Source organism: Gambusia affinis, linkage group LG04, assembly GCF_019740435.1.
Source record: "Gambusia affinis linkage group LG04, SWU_Gaff_1.0, whole genome shotgun sequence".
In the NCBI taxonomy this organism is placed as follows: domain Eukaryota; kingdom Metazoa; phylum Chordata; class Actinopteri; order Cyprinodontiformes; family Poeciliidae; genus Gambusia; species Gambusia affinis.
The window spans coordinates 2107002-2125553 of record NC_057871.1 but is presented as its reverse complement, the minus strand read 5'-3'; the positions used below and the strand labels follow the sequence as shown (position 1 = coordinate 2125553).

Genomic DNA, 18552 nt, shown 5'->3' with positions numbered 1-18552 from the left:
TTTATTCTCTTTTCATCATTTTCTTCTTGGTATTTTTCATGTGTCCTTGTCCAGAACGTCAGTTAAATTTCAAACTTTCTTTGTTAAAAATGCCACAAAGATAAACTTTGACAACTTCAGGCTAGCTGCTCCTTTCTTCTTACTTCAAAAACACAAAATCTTTAGAAGTAATTTTGTTTAGGTTACAGTGCAAATATCTTAGTAGACTTGGAAACTAACTTAGAAGTAAATTTTCAGTAATAATGTTTGTAATTAGTGGAACTAGCACTTTTTAAAATCAACATTAAAGTTTGGAGAAAGCTCATGTTTCATAATTAGTTTTATTTTGTTTATTTCAGTGAATAAGAATTTGATAGAAACTAGATCAAAACTGTATTAATTTGTGTTTTTGCAGTTAATAAAAGGATAGTGAGTTTGACTTTGTCTTCCTATAAAATAAATAATCTACAGGGTCTATTTTCTACCATTGGTTCACTTTTAGGCTCACTGTCCTGAATGCTTTATTTTCTGTTTTTTGTCTGATTCAACTGATTCCAGTCCAACAAACGCCTGTTAATCAGTCATTCAGACAGACAGACAGACAGACAGACAGACAGACAGACAGACAGACAGACAGACAGACACACAGACAGACAGACAGACAGACAGACACACAGACAGACAGACAGACAGACAGACACACAGACAGACAGACAGACAGACAGGCAGATTATTTAACACAGACAGACAGACAGAATGACAGAGTGAATTTATCTGACAGTGGAACAGACAGACAGACAGGCCATCAAGGGATATTGGCATCTCACTGCAGAGTCACTTGTAAGTCAGCATCTCAGGCACCAGGTGGCATTAGAAACCAGACATAAATACTTGGTCAGGTTTTGCGTTTCTGCAGGAAAGCTTCTGCTGTCCGTCCAGTTGTCCAGCAGGGCGCCGACGCAGGAAGTGCTCCCACCTGGTTAGGAAGAACAACAAGGTCGCTTCTTCTTGTGAATTTCCCGGGAGCTGCTTGGAGAGGCGGAAAGTTGCCTCTGCGTTGTTGTGAGAGTCTGTGTTTTTTGGGAAGCAGATGTGATTGTTGGGGGGTAGAGGCCACATGCTGAGTGTAAAGGATCTTCTTTCACACGCAACTCTATCATGGGATGATGTTAAAATTGCGTCGTTCACCCTTTGAAATGGTTGCGGGAGTGAAAAGAAAGTGTGGCAGTTTGGAGAAAATTGGATTAATTTGAGCACTTTCCTGTTCGCTTCTGGAAATTCTGGTCTGATGTTGAGATTTCTGCTGGTTGTGTTAATCCGTGGCACCGAGAAGCTCATAAACCTCAGTATGGAGACCAGCTGAGTGTGTTAGAGGAAATTACCCCTCAGTGCAGATGTGTAAAACCAGGCAGTTTGGAGGCAAACCTCCTGCCCAAGCTTCTAAAACCTTTTCTTTTGCTGTGGTTAGCTCCCCTCCCCCGTCTCCAATAAAACAGAAGTCATTTTCTATGCGTTTCTCTCGCCGATCCAATAACAAGTGGAAGAATCCCGACTTTCTCACTGATGTCAGCTCGCCTGCTCTGCTGCCGGCCACCGCAGCCTCAGTATCTGCAGGCCTGGGATCAGTTTTCACCCAGATCAAAGCCACATTCTCCCTTTCATTCTCTTCCATCCTCGCCCCCCGTCCCAGCAGTTTAGATTGATTTCCATTGACCATGACATTCCTGCACATGCCGGAGTCCAGTCTGCGAACAGAGGGCAGCGTTTGCTGATTGTCAGCAGATTTTGGGGACTCCCAGCTTAATGAGCAGACTCCGCTACAGAAGCTCAGACTTTACGCCAAAACATGTCCACTGTTACGCAGATAGAAAGAGAAGTGAGTAACTTTTCCCAGAAATAAAAGATCTTGGATAAATGTTGATGAGACTTGTCATGACACAGTTTGAACACCTGGTGGCGCTTGTTAAGAAAAACCCATTTCAGGCTACGTTCTCACACCTGCGATGATAAATTTGATTTTCTTTGTTTTGGTTTTTTAATGGTTGTTTACACTATGAGTTAAATGTGAGTCGCATGTGCAGAAGAAGGTTGATGTCACACAGCAGAGCTTTGTTTACGGCAGTAATAATGGCCGCCGCTGTAAAATGGAGGCGACAGGTTTGTCAGAAGGTTTCAGGATGATGACGTTAACTAATAAAATGAAAGCGCATTGGCTGCAGCGTCTGCAGAGACGTTGGTTTGGATATGTGGCAGGAACCTGCTTTCATAATTTTACTGTTTTACTGTCTTGGTTCTTCTGATGCAAAATGACGGTCCAGACTGCAAACTATCGGATATGTATCCGATTTAGTTCCTCAGATGGAAGTGGCAACTGATGTAGGGATGAAAATAGATCTCCAACAATAAACTAACACAGAACTTCCTATTTAAAATAAACCTTTGTCTCAAAGCAGCTATAAACCTTCAGCTAGCATGATTTTTATTTAGCTAAATTAGCATAAAGAAAGAACAACATGTAGAAAGAAATAAACTATGGCATTCATAGTTCTTTGGTCAAATCTAAATTATTTTAGAATTTCTAAAGATTGTTTAAAACACCTTTTGGTTTGTTAAACATTAATTCAGTTTGTGAAAACTCACAAAAGAATGAATTTAATGCTCCATTTAGCGCGCTAGAGTTAGCATGTTCTATAGCTTTTAACTGCTTCACTGTTTTGATTTTATTTAATCTTAACTGGGCTGCACAGTGGTGCAGTTGGTAGAGCTGTTGCCTTGCAGCAAGAAGGTTCTGGGTTCGATTCCCAGCCCGGGGTCTTTCTGCTTGGAGTTTGCATGCTCTCCCTGTGCATGGTGGGTTCTCTCCGGTTCTCCAGCTTCCTCCCACAGTCCAAAAACATGACTGTCAGGTTAACTGGTCTCTCTAAATTCTCCCTAGGTGTGAGTGTGTGTGTGAATGGTTGTGTGTCTCTGTGTTGCCCGGCGACAGACTGGCGACCTGTCCAGGGTGAACCCGCCTTTCGCCCAGAACGTTAACTGGAGAGGAACCAGCAACCCTCCAGACACCACTAGGGTTAGAAAATGAATGGATGAATCTAAATCCTCGTTTTAGGTTTTATTGGCAGTATTTATTAAACTATTATTAGTTATTAAACTATCAAGTTTTAACAAAACTTAGATAGTGTAGCTGCTCTTATGCTCGTCTTTGTCTTGCTGGTGTGTTGGAAGTTTGTGTTTTTGGTTCTGCATCAGTGCAGACTGAGCGTTTGCACTGATGAAGAGATTAAATAATGTTTTATGGGGTAATGCTGTGATTTTTCAGTATCTGTTGTGTAAATGCAGATGTGAAGCTGAGGTTGAATTTTTCTACCTGACTCAGCCGGGGATTCTTTGATGTTTCAGCACAAAAAACACCAGAAAAAAACTCTTTCATCTTAGATCCTGTAAGCATTTTTAACAGGGTGTCCATGTATCCTTAAGAAGTTTTTATTTTATTTTATTTTTTTATGAATTATGTTTATTAGGTATTTTTGAACGTTTATACAAAAACAAAAAAGAAAATAACATTAACAGGGCCCTTAAGAAGTTTTTAATTCATGTATCAATAATTAAGGCCTTAAAATGTCTTTAAAAACTAAGTTGGTCTTGGGCGTGCCGTGGTGGCGTGGTGGGTAATGTGACCCACGTTTGGAGGCCTTGAGTCCTCGACGCAGCGGCGCGGGTTCGATTCCCGGACCCGGCATGTCTTCCCCCATATGAGGGACACTAGAGCCCACAAAAGACCCCTGGATGGAGGGAAAAAAGTAAGTTGGTCTTAAATGTGTTAATCACAGGTCTTAAATGTTGTCTTGGCAGTATTTAATCTTGCATATTAAATGTTTTTTTATTTCTTGCTGGACATTTCAGTCAGGTGAAAGTTTGAGTCACACAGGAATTTTCAATGCGTTCTGTGACTTGAGACAGTTTGGTGATGAGCTGCTAACATAACCTTGCTATAGGTAGCTGGCTTTTTTTGCGTCTAAGATGGTTGGACGATATCCGTACATTTCTGTGGAGATACGGGCCTTAAATGTCTTTCATCGTCTCAAATTTGAGTTGGTGAAACCTGCAGAAACTTTGTTGAATTGTGTTTTTTTCTCAGCGGTTTCAGATAAGGTTGAAACTTTTGTGTTCTGCTGAATTTTTTGATGTCACGTTTGGAGGGTTTTGTTTTTCCAGTTTAATGTGTGGAAGAAGTCGAGTTCAATTACAAGTAACATTTCAGCAAATATAGGAGCTTTTTTAAAGATTTTTTTTAAGAGAAACATTCCTTAAAATTGATGAAAAGTACTTATTCCATTGGCTGATTATTTCACTTAAAATGTGGAAAAAATATCTTGTTAGAAATTAAATAATTCCTTAATTTTCAGCAAAATTAAGGAATAATTAACTCAAAACAAGCTATTTGTTTTGTCTTATTTTAAGTGTACAAAGATATTTTCACTGGGAACAAACAACATTTTGTATTTTTGCAGTTCGCTTTTCATGCTTCAGTGTAAGTTTGAATTTATTTCCTGGAAATCCAGATTTGTTTCTGAAAACTCACATTTGATGAGACAGAAACAGTAAAAACAGCTGCTTAGTTCTGAAATGTTGGTAGAGATGCAGCTCAGGATGCCTGAAGATGATTTTATTTTCTGATGATGAGGCCTCAGAGCTACGTCTCCATTTCAGTTTTTATTTTTTTGGATCCCTGGTTGCAGATCCTCATGGTGAGGATGAGGAGGGGCTGCAGCGCTGGGCTTCCTTTGATGTAGAGGGAACGTGACGGATCTGCTAGCCAGTGTCTCGCAGCGTGGAATCGCTAACCCGGGCTTACCTAACGGGATTTGGTGGGGCCTCGCCGGTGTCCCTCAGTGCCATGTGTGTCCTGAGCTCATGCCCTCGGTGCTGCATGGAGGATCTGTTAGCGAGAACACTGCATCTCCCAGCAGCCTCCCTGTCCATCACTGCCCACCCTGCGCTGCTTTCCCACGGCTGGGCTTGCCTTTAATCGGCTGCACTTCCTGCGAGCGTCTCGTCCTCAAAACTATGGAAAATAAAATGGGAATTAGAAACTGTCCAAACTCAATTTCTTGTTGGGCCACATTAAGACCATGAAGGGCCAGAATGTGTTGATAAAACCTATTAAATTGTTAAAATATTAATGTTCAATAAGTACCCCTTAAGTCAAATAATACTGAACATCCTTTTACTGATTAGTCCCACCAGGATTTCATGATTGTTTTTGTGATTAAAAATTTATGTTGCAAAATCACTGATTTTGTGATGCTAATTTAGAAATATTTGCACTTATGTCTGACATGAATGTGATTTTTGTAACTCACCCCATCGATCACAGACACTTATCAAATATGGCGGCTGAGGCAGCAGGGCAGTAGAAGTAAGAAATCCTGCCACCTGCAGGTGGGAGTTGGCATCACGTAGAGTGCTAACAAGTTGGCTTTAATTAAACTCCTGCCTGGAAAGTCCAGTTTGTTTGGGAAAGTGTTATTGCGCAATTAAAGTCTGACTCAGACTGAAAAAGTGAATTCTGGTGCGGTTTGAAAACAGGAAGTGTACTACAGGTCAGGGCATTCTGGGTAAATTAAACCAAAACAAACACGCTAAGCTAGCGCTAGCGGGAGAAATCACTCGTGATCTTCTGCCTAAAGAAAATCCAATAGCTACTAAAATCTGACCACGCTTTATTTTCGTTTACATTTCAGAAGGAAGTGTTACTGTCTTCTTCAGAGGCTTTTGTGTGAGTGGTTTTTGGAGTAGCGCCCCCACAGGCGGGGAGAGGAACAGTGTTTTCTGTTATTTTCATTTGTTGCCATTTTGGTCTGAAGTGAACAAAGTCAGTTGGACTATGAGGTGTGAAAACACCCAAAACCCCAATGTTTTTAATCATTTAACTCACAGTTATGCATAAAATCTGTTGATTCTGTGTGAATTTTGCTAGCTGATAAAAAACTGGAGGGACTGACTGAAAACCCTGAGAGGCCTTTGGAAAATAAAAGCTGCATTTACAGTGAGATTAAATTACACACAGATTTACATGCAACACTTAATGATTTTGATCCTTTTTGCAGAAAATTAGCAATGAACTGACAATTATGCATTCGTGTGAAAAACTACAAAGACTGATTGATGTAATTTTGCAGAATACAGATAAAAACTTCTTTGATCTGATTGGTAAAATAACATGAAAACACACAACTGTTATCTTGAGGGTTCTATTTTTGTGACCCAGTGGAGTCCAGAAGGCCACATAAAAAGCTGTGGCGTGCCAGATTTGGCCCCCGGGCCTTGAGTTTGACAGTCTAAAAGATGCCAGCATAATTGGTCTGTTTTCTTCTAAATCTGCTCACACATCAGTGTCATCTGCGGTGCAGATCTCACACGGTGAATCATTTGTTTGCACTGCGATGGCCCGCTGCTGCTGTGGTGTTTTATATACAGCCCCATTAACGCCGAAGTTTCCTGCGACGTCTGGCGATGCCGGTCGACACGTTTGCTCCGTATGGACGGTGCAAGCGACGCCATGTGGTTGTAATCTGCTTATCTGTGTTTTCATCCTGGTAAGTGGAGCTCAGCAGACTGTAAGAGGAGACGACGATCACGGATGAAGGCTTTCTTCACCTGTTTTTAAAAATGTCTTCTGGTTTTATTGCTTCAAAAGTTCTACACTTAATAGTTACAGTTAAACTCATCACGTTTAAGTTGCTTCAGTGTTAAAAGCTAAAGACAGCAGAAGGAAGATATCTGTTAGCAATACTTTAGCTCTGGTGCTAAAAGTCCTGAAACTGTGACTTTCTACATGTGTGAGAAAGGCAACAACCCGTGTGCGCCGCATGCAGGCTCGCATGTGACGCAACCTGACTGATGCTTATTTTGGACGCGTGTTGGCACTCAGGAAGCAGACGGCGGGTAAACGACGGCTCTTCCTTTGGGCGTTGAGCTGGCCGGAGCGTCGCCCGGGTTCTGGTGGTTCTGGCCTGAGCAGCTGCTCACTGGGCTTCACTCCTCACCAGCAGCCTGCTGCGGCTCTCCAGGGTCAGCGGACGGCCTCGCCAAGGTTGTCCCTCATGCGCAGTTCTGGTTGATTAGAGGGGGTGGGGACTTCCTGTGAAACGAGGATAAGAGTTGGAGACTGGAAGGCTGTGCTTTCGTGTTTGTTTGGGTTTTTGGTCAAATTTCTTCTGAAACTTCTGTAATATTATTTTGTGCATATGGGATTGTAGGAGGCTGATGGTCCGAGAAGCTTGAATTCATGTTTTTAATTGAAAAAAATATTCACTAATAAACTGGTAAAACTTAATAGTAGCACTTCTATCCATCCATCCTTTAATACAAAACCTTTTGCACATCACATTAAACATCGCTCTTCTGTGCAGCTGACATGGAGTCATCTTTCATGCCATTGGCTGGTGTTGGTTAATTAGCAGGGCTACCTTTAACATGTTTGAGCTCATTTATATCAGCTATACAGCAGCTGCTAACTAAACAGTTACTTGAGCTAACCCTAAAAGTGCTAACCATAAACATTATTTCTGCTAATGCTAAAGAACGGAGCTCATATGGTATTTAGCAGAATGCTAAAGCGCTATAATGACATAGTAATTTTCAAAAAGCTAATAGTAAAATAATGATTTCAACCATGTTCACACCCACTTTGAGTTAATGGAGGTTTTTAAAGAAGATTTGCAATAACATCACAGTTTGTATTGTTTTGGTAAAATGTGGGGATCTTCTGATTTTGCAGACAAATTTGAGGAACTGGTTTTTTTTGCACTTCAGCACAGAGAGACGGAGGCTGAACAGCTCCATAACATGCATTTAATGAGTTCGATGTACTATTAGATGCCTAAAGTTCACAACTTTACATTTATTAATGACGGCGGCCATGTTGAAAACTCAACCTCCTGCTTCCCAGCAGAATTCAGACGTCAAAGGTTTTGTTGTAATCCCAATTAGGAATTACGACAAGAATGTCATAAACCAATTTTTCAATGCTGTTGAAACTTCAGTGAGTTCCAGTGAGTCTGACTGACGGCTTCAGTGACCGTACAGGGAAGGAAGTGTCACTCTTCCAATATTTAAGGATGTTTTTCCATTGGTCCGGTAGGCTCGATTCGATTGAGGACCAATGAGGAAAAGTAACATTTTCAGCTGCTGCAATTCGCTTGCACACTGCACTGAGTCAAACCAACCAAAACATTTGAGCAGCTTGTGAAACCAAACTCTGATGCCGATCAAAACATCCAATTCTGGTTCGCCTACAGACCTCAGTCTGGTTCGGCTGAACTGAATTCTGATGCAGCTTAAATGCATGTGAACGCCAAATGGACTGGAGTTCGCTCCAAAGACAGGAAGTGGACACAGCGCAGAGCATTCTGGGTAAATACAACGAAATGCTTTAGACTAGCAGGAGAAATGGCTCGTTGTCTTTTACCAAGAGAAAAGAGAAATCCTACCACCACTAAAATCTGACGTTATTTTTGTTTACATTTTGTGAAGAAGGAAGTTGTGCTCAGTGTCTCCTTCAGAGGTTTTCATGGTGTTTCCTTCAGTGGGCCTCGGTGCAGCGCCCCCACAGGTGAGGAGGGGAACAGGCTGGAGTGTGAAGGAGAACCACAGCAACAATATACATATTGGTCCCTAATCAAACCGAGACTGTTAGGCCTGAAAACAGGCTTAGATTTGTTGTTATTTCCTCGTATAATAAAGTTACACGACCTTCTGTCAAACGCTTGGTGCTCCAACAGGGTCTGAAGGCGGCCGCTCTCTGCTGCAGCTGTAAAGTGAGTAAAATCATGAATAGTGTTTTCTGACCTCATCCTGACAGCTCGCAGCTCTATAAAGAGACAGTTCCAAGTAGCGATCTGCAGCGGAGCGGGAACAATGGGCTCACAGGGGTAAGAACATGGCTCCAAATGCTGCCAGCTGTGTCCAGACTTCAGAGGAGCTCAAACAGCCCTCACTTTGTCCCGCTCAGAGACCGAGCCATGATCAATAGCCGCTCTGTTGGATGAATCCGCGCTCGCTCCGGCCTTCCTTTTCTTTCTTTTTTTGCTGCTTCATATTTTTTCAGAAGCTCATTATTTCCCTCTGCTGTGGGTGTGAGCGCTAAAGACGCTCACATGCAATGCGTCTCTGACAGCGCTGAAATATTAATGGTCCCCAGTGTAGGAGGTGGTACAGGGCCGGCATAGTTGCAGTACAAAGGGTGCCTTCTTGCCACCAGGCTTTATTAGCGGAGCCATTAAATGAATACATGGCTACGGCTTTTTCTTCATGCCTCCTTCTGTGTTCTGGTGCCGAACATCAAACCGCTTTTTTTCTGTCGGCATGTGTGTGTTGGTGTGTGTGTTCGCTCCATCGGGAGGACAAAGAGGAGAGGCTTTAGCTATCAGTTCGTTTTGTGTGGTCTCGGCCGTAAAAAAACACGCCGTTCTTTGACTGCTAGGGAAAAAAGCGTCTGCCTTTAATTTTTGGGAAGGCCATAAAAGTTTGTCGCTCCTTTCATATCGGCGGTGGAATTGAAAACAAATGCTACATTTCTCCCCTCCTCTCCTTTGAACTGTCCAATTATGGAGTTGTGAAAATATAAAAAAGAGAGAGAGGAGAATCTGTTTTTGGATCCATTTACCTCCTTCTCTCTTCTTGTTTTTGAAGAAACCGATGGTTAGGGGGAGAGGAGGAGAGAAAAGGGGATCACTGATGTCAAAGTCAAAACCAAGAGCATTAAGAAAACTGGCGAAATGCAATACAGCTGCAATCCAACATGACGCTAGAAAATAGGGCTGAGGAGCAGAAAGCCTCTCTCCCGTATTCCCTGGGCGCGCAACTGCTCCCGGCCTTGGCTTTGATCTCTTCAAAGCCTCCTGCCTCCTACTAGATGGAGAGTCTTGGCTGCCGCTCGCCGCGCTGCAGAGAGGCAGGAAGAGGAGGGGGAGGCGGCGTCATCGTCTTCTTTCCAGGGCTGAAATCAATCATGGTGCCGAGGCAATTATCTGTAATTCAACCCCGGCCGGATTAGTGACTCCTGTTACCTGAGCGACCAGGGAGAGTGTGATCCACAGCGGGCCGGCCGAGGCCGCGGTGGAGAGCGGGTGGAGAGCGGGTGGAGAGCAGGCCGCCGCGCCGCTGCCCAGCAGAGCAGAAAATCGGAGCACAATGCAGTGATTACACTTGCAGATGTAGCCATGTTTGAGAGAGGAGAGCGCTGATTGCCATGGAGCCTGCTAGTTAGAGTGCTAACGAGCCGGGCGCCTTTGTGTTGGAGCGTGTGTGTAATGGCACCTCGCAGCAGGGGCGGGTCTAGGGTTTTCTAAGGGGGGCCAGGCACGGGCACTAGCAGTGATAGGGCCACGCAGAGTCGCCTCCAGCCTGTTTGGCGCCCTGGGCGATGTTTTCAGGCTTGATGTTTATTTTGTGATTATTAATATGTGATAATCTGAACACAGCGAAGGTTGATTAGCTAATTTAAACTCCTGCTCTGCAGATGATCTGGGTCGCCTTTTTTAACCGAACCAAAACAAACCGGATTCTGCAGCACATGTACATGTTATGGTTGTCAAAGTCAAGCTAGCATAGCATATAATTCCATCTCCTTCACTATTTTTTTCTGACCTTGTTATCTAGCTGACATAGTGTTAAAAGTTAGTAGTAAAGATGTAAAGTAAAGCTGTAGCACATTATATTGACAGATTGTAGTTAAAACCAACAGTAGTCTGTCACTCACTGGATCCGGGGGCAAAATCTTCCGCTAAAAGTCAGGTTGCAACGGATCTATAGAGATGCCGCTAATGTGGCTAACAGGCCCGGCTAACAAAATCTGCCTGCCTTCATTATATCCAAGTGTTTGAAGTCTAACTAACCCCAAGTCGTACAACAGCAGGATCAAGAAGAAGGATGTTTGTGCTCAGTGTCTTCTTCTGTGTTGTTTCCTTCAGAGATTCTTGGTGCAGCGCCCCCACAGGCGAGGAGGGGAACAGGTTTTTTGTTTGACTCAGTTCAGTGAGAAAATGAGTCGCAGCAGCTGAAAATGTAACAAATGTTGAAACTTTGTTCCTGAGTTTACTGGACAACCTAAACTATTGCAACATTTAAAAAAGAAACGGTTGCCTTCCTTCCTTTAGAAACATCCACCTGGTCTGCAGCCCTGCCTACTCACCCAGCCGCCTCATTGACCACGCCCCTCTCCACAATACCCTCCCCCGCCGTCGCCGCCGTATCTCTGTCCCCCGACGGCCTCCCGGGCCCCGGCTCTGAAACGCGAGCTCGGCTCCGGCCCCAGGCGCCCGATTTACTACGGCTGGGAAAAACTTGACTGCCCCCCGAGTCACAGAGGAGACACGGCGAGTCTGTGCAGCTGAGATTCATACCAATTATACTCACTCCGAGTTCAGACAAACCTAGAAGATGGTAGCAGTTTGACTAATCCTGCCTGGAGATTTGGGTTTTAGCAACAATTCATATGAGGTTTGTCTGCCAGGCAGCTGGAAAGCAGAACCCTCCCTCTTTTCTTTTTTTGTTTTTTTGGAGCAGCAAATTGAGAGACAGTTTTCCAAACTCTTGATTCTTCCCCCGCTCTCCGTCTGCACACTCTGATGTCACGGGGATGAAAACAAGGCTTTGTTTTCTTCCCCCCTCGCAGTCACTTGATGCAGGATGATGAAACCCACAAAGAAATCCAGCAAGAATATTTTTTGTTTATCTGATGAGCTCTCCTCGTACTCCACGCTGCTTTTGATCAGCGGACAGCGAACTCGTTGACGGAGAGCTTGCGTTTTCCCTCTCGGGACGGACGTGTTAAATAAATTAGGTGCATCTTGGATCTCCGTGTCTGCTGCAGCTTGAGCAAAGCGGGTCGGGCGTGGAAGTGGGGCTGACTCTGGGAGTGTCAAAGGTCACGCTGAACGGATTATGTGGCCTGAATGGAACCCGATGGGGAGCCCCTGAAAGCCGGCGGGGGTCGTGAGGCCAGGTGATGCTTTTCATGTCCTCTAGCGGAGAGACATCAGAGCGGTCCCACACTTTGAGCCGCCCGCCATCAAACGGCCATCAGAACCTCTAATCAGTCCACCGCCACCGAACCGCCGTCCTCCCACATAAAAGGTGGACGAGACGCAAGCGCCCATTTACAGGAACAATAATCGTTCCCCAATCCTTTCTACCAGGAACTCTGCAAATTAATAACTTTCTAATCGTTTGTTAGGTTTTTTCATGAGGTTACAGTAAATATTCTTTTAAAGGTCAAAACTTGGGACATATACAACAATTAGAGAAGCACAGAGTTTTCATTTCCAAAACCGATGTCTGAGGTTTTGTATCAGTCGATTCCGTCTGTCATTGGCTGAAGAGCCATTTGTATTGTTAGCGCTAGGCTAGTGTGTTTGTTTTGGATGTATTTACCCAGAATGCCCTGCACCGTAGTCCACTTCCTGCTTGTGGAGCGGTTTCCGGTCTGCTTGGTTTTCACATCCGCATTCAAACTGAACCAGAATTCATTTCAACCGAACAGAGGCCGAGGTTTGTAGGTGGACCAAAGTTCAATTAGCTTTCAAACGTCCAAAAAACGACCCGGACCTTTTAGGCAAACGGACTGGGGTTCAATTAAGACAAATTCAAAAGTGGCTGAACTGTAAAAATAAGAACAGGCAAATAATTCGGTGCCAAATCATATAAAGTTTTAAAAGTGAGTAAAAGAATCTTAGAATCAACATAAAAATGAGGAATAACCCAGAAAAGCGGGTTGAATTGGTCTTGTGAGTCATCAGGTTTTCTCCCTCGTCCGTCTTTGTATTTTGATGCATTATTAATCTTAATATTAATGCAAAAGCTTTAAAGCAAACTCTTGGAGGATACAGTTTCTTTCTTCTGCAGGTATAGTTGGAAACTTTTTGTAAACGAGCCGTTTTGGTCTCTGTGCACCAGAATTTTGCAGGAAGGAAAACAGTTTGAGTCTCCGTTTACGCCCTCGGGAGTCTTCGTGCTTTGGCATCAGTTAATGCAATCTGCAGTCGTTTACTGCTGGGTAACTGTTTGGAAACGAGGTTATGAGACTCAGAAATAATCCACCAGCAGGAGGTCGCTCCCTCTTATGGTCATCTCAAGGCAACGTCCCGGTTTAGAAGAGAACTTTGGAGATGTGACTTTATTTAGGCCGTTTTTACTCGCCAGCTGCAACCCAAACAAACATGCAGAGAGTCGGGCTTCGTTGGTCCATTTCATCCCCAACTTCAATGAAACTTTGATGACTTTTGGTTTGATCATCCATCAAAACACTCAGACATCTTCAGAAGGAATGAACTCAACAAGAATCAGACAAATACAAAAATCTTCTTTAGAAATAAATAAAAAATGCAGATTTCTTTTTTTAATTACGAGAACAAAGACACAATATTGCCTGAAAAAAATCTTTTAATAAGAGCAAATCTTTGGTTGTTATAAAGATCTGATGTGAACATCTAAAACCGTCACATTAATTTGATGTTGATGTTAAAATGAAAACATAGAAATATTCTCCCAAGTACAACTTCAGAAGATGCTCAGCATTGCTGACTTTAGTCTTTAATGATTTTTAATAAAATTACTCCTTCATTCTACTAATGTTAGGATTTTCAGTCGTAACATTAATATAATTGAATTATTATGATATTATCATCATATTACTTTTTGTCGCCCGTCTTATATTTATATGACTTTATTCTCATATTATGAGTTTGTTGTTTGACTTTATTTTCACAATAATGACCTTTTTTGCTTGTATTATTACTTTATTTTTGTACTGTAAGTTTTTTCTCATATCATCATGACTTTTCTCAGGTTGACCTTTTGATGTGTGACTTTATTTTCTCATTCTGACTTTTTCTTATATTATCTTGATTATATTCAATTGTCCTGATACTTAGTTGAAAAATGTAATTAAATAATTTAAATGTAAATATTTCTCGGGATTTAATGTGAATAAATAACCTGTTGGCAGCCTTTGGGGCAGAAATGAAGCAACTAAGCCCTAAAACCTTTGAAACATCTTCGTGCATGTTTCGTCATTGTTGTTGTCCCGTATAAATGAGGCCTGATTTATTATCTTTTCAGTGTTTTCTGCCCTAACAGGCCTTTACTTTCTGTTGCTGCTCCAGCTGAAGCATCTCAGCCTCTCAGCAGAGCCATGAATATCTCTATCAAGCGGCTCGTTTTGCTTTAATCCGGCGGAGAGCTGAATGTGATGAAAGCCCATTCAGGCCTGCTGAATCAGGTGGACGCCTATCGCCGCGGTAACCATACGTCCCGGGTCTCGCGCGTCCCTTTTGTGTTGCAGAAATTTCCATTTGTTAGGCCGCATCGGCCATGTTGAACATGGTCATTGTTTTGTTTGCGTTAAAGCCCGCTAAACCCCGCCGCCACAAAGCTAATTGAAGGGGGCGGGGCCTTTCTTGCGGTTCCTTGGAGTGGCCCTTTAAGGGTTCCTGCCTCTGTGAGGTTGGAGAAAAGCCGTTTGTTTGGTGCGGATCGGATCTGAATGGCTCTGCGTTTTCCCATTCAGACCTCCTAGCAGGGGCGAGCAGTTCTGGATGGAGAGAAATCCTCAGACGTGGGGTTTGATTAACGGCTAATTCCCCAATGAAAGGCAGTTGTTGGTAGCCTTTACCAGTTAATCCCCTGAAACGTGGAATCGCTCCCAGAAAGTGGGCTGCTGATGCTGTTGTTTGGTCCTTTGTGTGAGTGAGTGCAGTGTTGATCCGTGAATCGGTCCCGAACGTTGGGACGGACAATACGGCTCATTACGACCTGAACCAGAATCATTAAACCAGCACCGCTGCGCCAGGCTGGGACAGGAAGTGCAGACGCACCAAAACGTCGACAAGAGATTAGAGATTTCCTTGGCGGTCCAACCTGCCGAGAAAAACTGAGATTCCTGGAGGAAGCTTTTAAAATCCAACGGAAGGTCCGTCTGAGTTCTCAGCCTCTTCTGTGCTGCCTGGGTTTCTGTTCTCCTTCATGTTTATCATTAAACTTTCTCACATCAACCTGGATCCACCGCCTCCATCCTCGCCACCCACAACCAGCAAATCATGACAAAAATCGCTGCTTGATGGGTTTTGGTTTAGTTGACGATTATTTCGTTAATCAATGAATCTAATTAATCGTCTCAACATAATCTATTGACTGAAGCCATTTTTATTGTCAAATTATTAAAAAATGTTGAGAAATCTCCAGATTTGATCACTGATCAAAGCCAGATCTGATCTCTGACTGATCGATTGGTGTTTCCCTGAGATGAAAACAAACATCTCTTCAAAGGTGATCGGGTGAACGGTTCCCTGATAACCGGGTCAAAAGTTCAGACTGACACAAACACCCAGGTGTTTCCTCACCTGAGGCAGCGCTGCGTCTTTCTCATCTCATTAAAACAAACTCCACATTTATCATTTTATGTCTGAACTTTTTCTCCAAAACGGCCGTTTTTTTCTGTCTCTTTTTCTCCATGACGTCATCAGCTGCAAGTAATCCGTCGTTATTTTTGTTCCTGCTATTCTGGCTGTGCATGTGGGTGGGTGTGAATCCGTCTGAGTGAAACGCAGAAGGAAAACTGGGTCACTATTCTCCTCAGCTCAGGCAGAAGCTGCTCTCGTTCAGATCACCTCCCCATCCTCGGTTTTCCCGGTGCCATCGGAAACCTTCCCCGCAGACACGCCAGCGTCCCCAGCAGCCAGAAGCTTCATCCGTTTTTCTTTTTTTCTTTTTTCCCCCTCTGGATGTGAAATCGCAGCGTTTTGAGCGAGCCGGGGCTCAATGAGAAGGGCACTGTCTCCCGCGCTCGTCTCTGCCAATGAAGACGCACAAAGACCCCCACCAGACTCTATTTTCCCCCTCAACGCTGAGCTCCCAAATCCAAACTGACAGCCATTCATGCCCAGAATACCTGGGCGAAAGCAGAGGGGGGGGCACTATCTAGGTGTAGCAGGCAAATCCGCTCTTGTTCGACAGATCTGCAACGCTCCTGCAACTCATCAGCACTTTCCTGGTTTTCTCTCGCCGTCTTTCTGTGTTATTGTGCAGGAGCCGAGGTTTCCAGGCGCACAGGGTTAGCTTGTGCTGCGGTTTTATTTGTGTGCATCTCTGAGGGCCGCGGCGTGTTGTTGTTGGCACCACGGTGCCGCCTGGCATGAATGCAGCTACTCAGCAGACCAGAGCTGGCTCCCAATGATAAATCATGCAGTGGGTTAATGCAGCAGCGGGACCGCTATAAATAGTTGGTGGAAATCAGGGGGAGGATGCACATTGATTCATGGAAAAGTGTTTTCTAAACCTTTTCTGCTTCTGGTCAGCGCTGAGGGTCTGAAGCTCACAGCTGATCAATGGTTCACATATACATTCAAACCACATCAGAGTTAGCTTAGCATTCACACATCCAAACAATGACCCAGACTTTTCAGCTAAACGGGCCGGAGTTCAATTAAGACAAATTCAACAGTGTAAAAGTGAAAACAGCTAAATAATTTAAAGTTTTAAAAGTGAGTGATAGAATCTTAAAATCAACATGAAAATGAGGAGTAAAGTGAGTTATCTGTTTTACTTCCTCGTCCGTCTTTGTATTTTGATGCATTATTAATCTTAATGCATGAACATTAAAGCAAACTCTTGGAGGACAGAGTTTCAACATTCTTCTAAAACAGCAATTAATATTGATTAAAAAAGTTTCACCAACATAGTTTTTCACTTATAAAAGACATTTTCCCATGTTATGCATGAAATAATCTGCCAGTGGAACAACAACTTTTTCATCTATATTAGGAAATTATTGACTTAAAACAAACTGCTACATCGTTTTGAAAAGTTACTTGTAAGTTAGTTTTGTCGTATTTCAAATGTACTAAGATATATCCACTAGAAACAAGATTAAAGGCTCTTTGTTTTTGCAGTGCAGGGATTTGTTTATCTCATGGAGAGTTCGTCAATCTGTGCTGATCGTCTTCATGCTCTAAAATCAGATCCCTTTTCTTAGTTTGCCTTTGCTGCTGAGAGCAGTCCTGTTCTTTACTGGGATAAGGATGTTTACTGGATGCTCCAGTGTGTGTGTGTGTGAGCAGTCTGTTTTTGAGTGTGTGTGTCTGTGTGTGTGTGTGTGTGTGTGTGTGCTTCCAGGCCTGCTGACAGTGGCACTTCAGCAGAATGTTTGCCCTTTCCTTCCTCCTTTGATGTGACCAGGTCCTGCTGGGATAATGAGCCCTGCGCCCCGCCGCAAGGTGAACATCCTGCAGTTCGCCCAGGGCTCTGCCAGCGCAGCCTCCCAACCCCCAACACACACACACACACACACACACACACACACACACACAGTGCCCAAAGAAGACGGTGGAGCAGCCGACCTCCATTCAGAGCTGGTCCACTTCCACAGAGAGGCCATACTGTGAAGACGCTGATGATCTTTTGTGCGTTTCCAGTCCATAGTTAATACATGCTAATGCTATATGCTGTAAATATCTCACAAGATGCAGACTGCCAGAATTACTCAGATGTCACAACGTAATAATAGACATTTGAAAAGGTGTGTTATCTTTGCCACAATCTTACGTTATGCAGCTTTGTGGAAAATATATATATATTTTTTTGTGGCAAGTATAAAAAGTATTACGTATATTAAGGCATTATTCTAATGTGTAAGTAAGGGAATATGCTGTTTTATCACATGGTGAATTTCAATGTGACGTAAATAACATTTGGTTGGAGTAAAAACATGCAATGGTTCCTGCCGGACCCTTTGTATTTATGTGTTTCTGGTACGCCCTTAAATCTGACGCACAAGCAGCATCCACTAACAGCAGCGATGGACAACAAAGCTGCGTCTGTTGAACCACAGAGGGTTAATTTCCTCTTCAGAAAACGATCTGATGGACCTCTGTGTAACAGGAGTTAGCCTGTCAGCGAAGCTACGTGTAAAACTTTGCAATACTACAGAGATGAGCAGCCAGAATAAGATTTTACACTGACCTGTTGGTTGGGTAACCGGAAGAACATTTTAAAAACAGTAAATATCTTTATTGTTGAGCTAATATGTCTATTTATGAAAATTAGTTTTAAAATTTAAAGATGTTGCTTATTTTGTCAATAAAAAACAAAGCAATTAGCTTCATTTAAATTTTTAATCGTGTTTTGTCATTTGGGTTTCTACTGCTTCTAAAAGCAGAGCGCTTAAAAACCCACCCCGCCGTTTCTTGGCAGTAAGTTTATGTTTTTGGTGTCATTTCAAAACCTTTCTGAGGATAACGTCATAAATAAGCAGGCACAACCCGTTACCTAGCAACTTCAGCGCACCCTGGCCCGTTACCTAGCAACCCAAGCCGAGCTCCAGCATGCGCTCTACAATGGCTGCTGGAAAAAACAATTATTTTGTTGTTGACTTACTATCCAAAAACCACTTGCTGCATTCTGATTAGTTGTACGGGAGGCTCTACTAATGCTTTTCAAAGCTGCGCTGTTATAAAACTGTGCATCTGTTTGCAGCCATTTTCTTGTGCGTGCAAATTTGGGGGTTGTGGACAA

The 18552-nt window shown here is 43.2% G+C and overlaps 1 protein-coding gene across 2 annotated transcripts in view; it reads left to right on the top strand.

Annotated features, from left to right (window-relative positions):
- The first annotated feature begins 1810 nt into the window (after positions 1-1810).
- The window catches only part of lef1 (lymphoid enhancer-binding factor 1), a 56039-nt gene continuing 39297 nt past the window's right edge, over positions 1811-18552 (top strand). The window contains exon 1 of one of the 2 annotated variants that reach the window (XM_044113337.1): positions 1811-1855. In XM_044113337.1, coding sequence (XP_043969272.1) covers positions 1826-1855 — 30 coding nt within the window. In that variant the 5' untranslated portion in view covers positions 1811-1825. Of the gene's footprint in view, positions 1856-17194; positions 17256-18552 lie in introns of those variants that run through there. The other variant, XM_044113336.1, reaches the window with a different exon arrangement.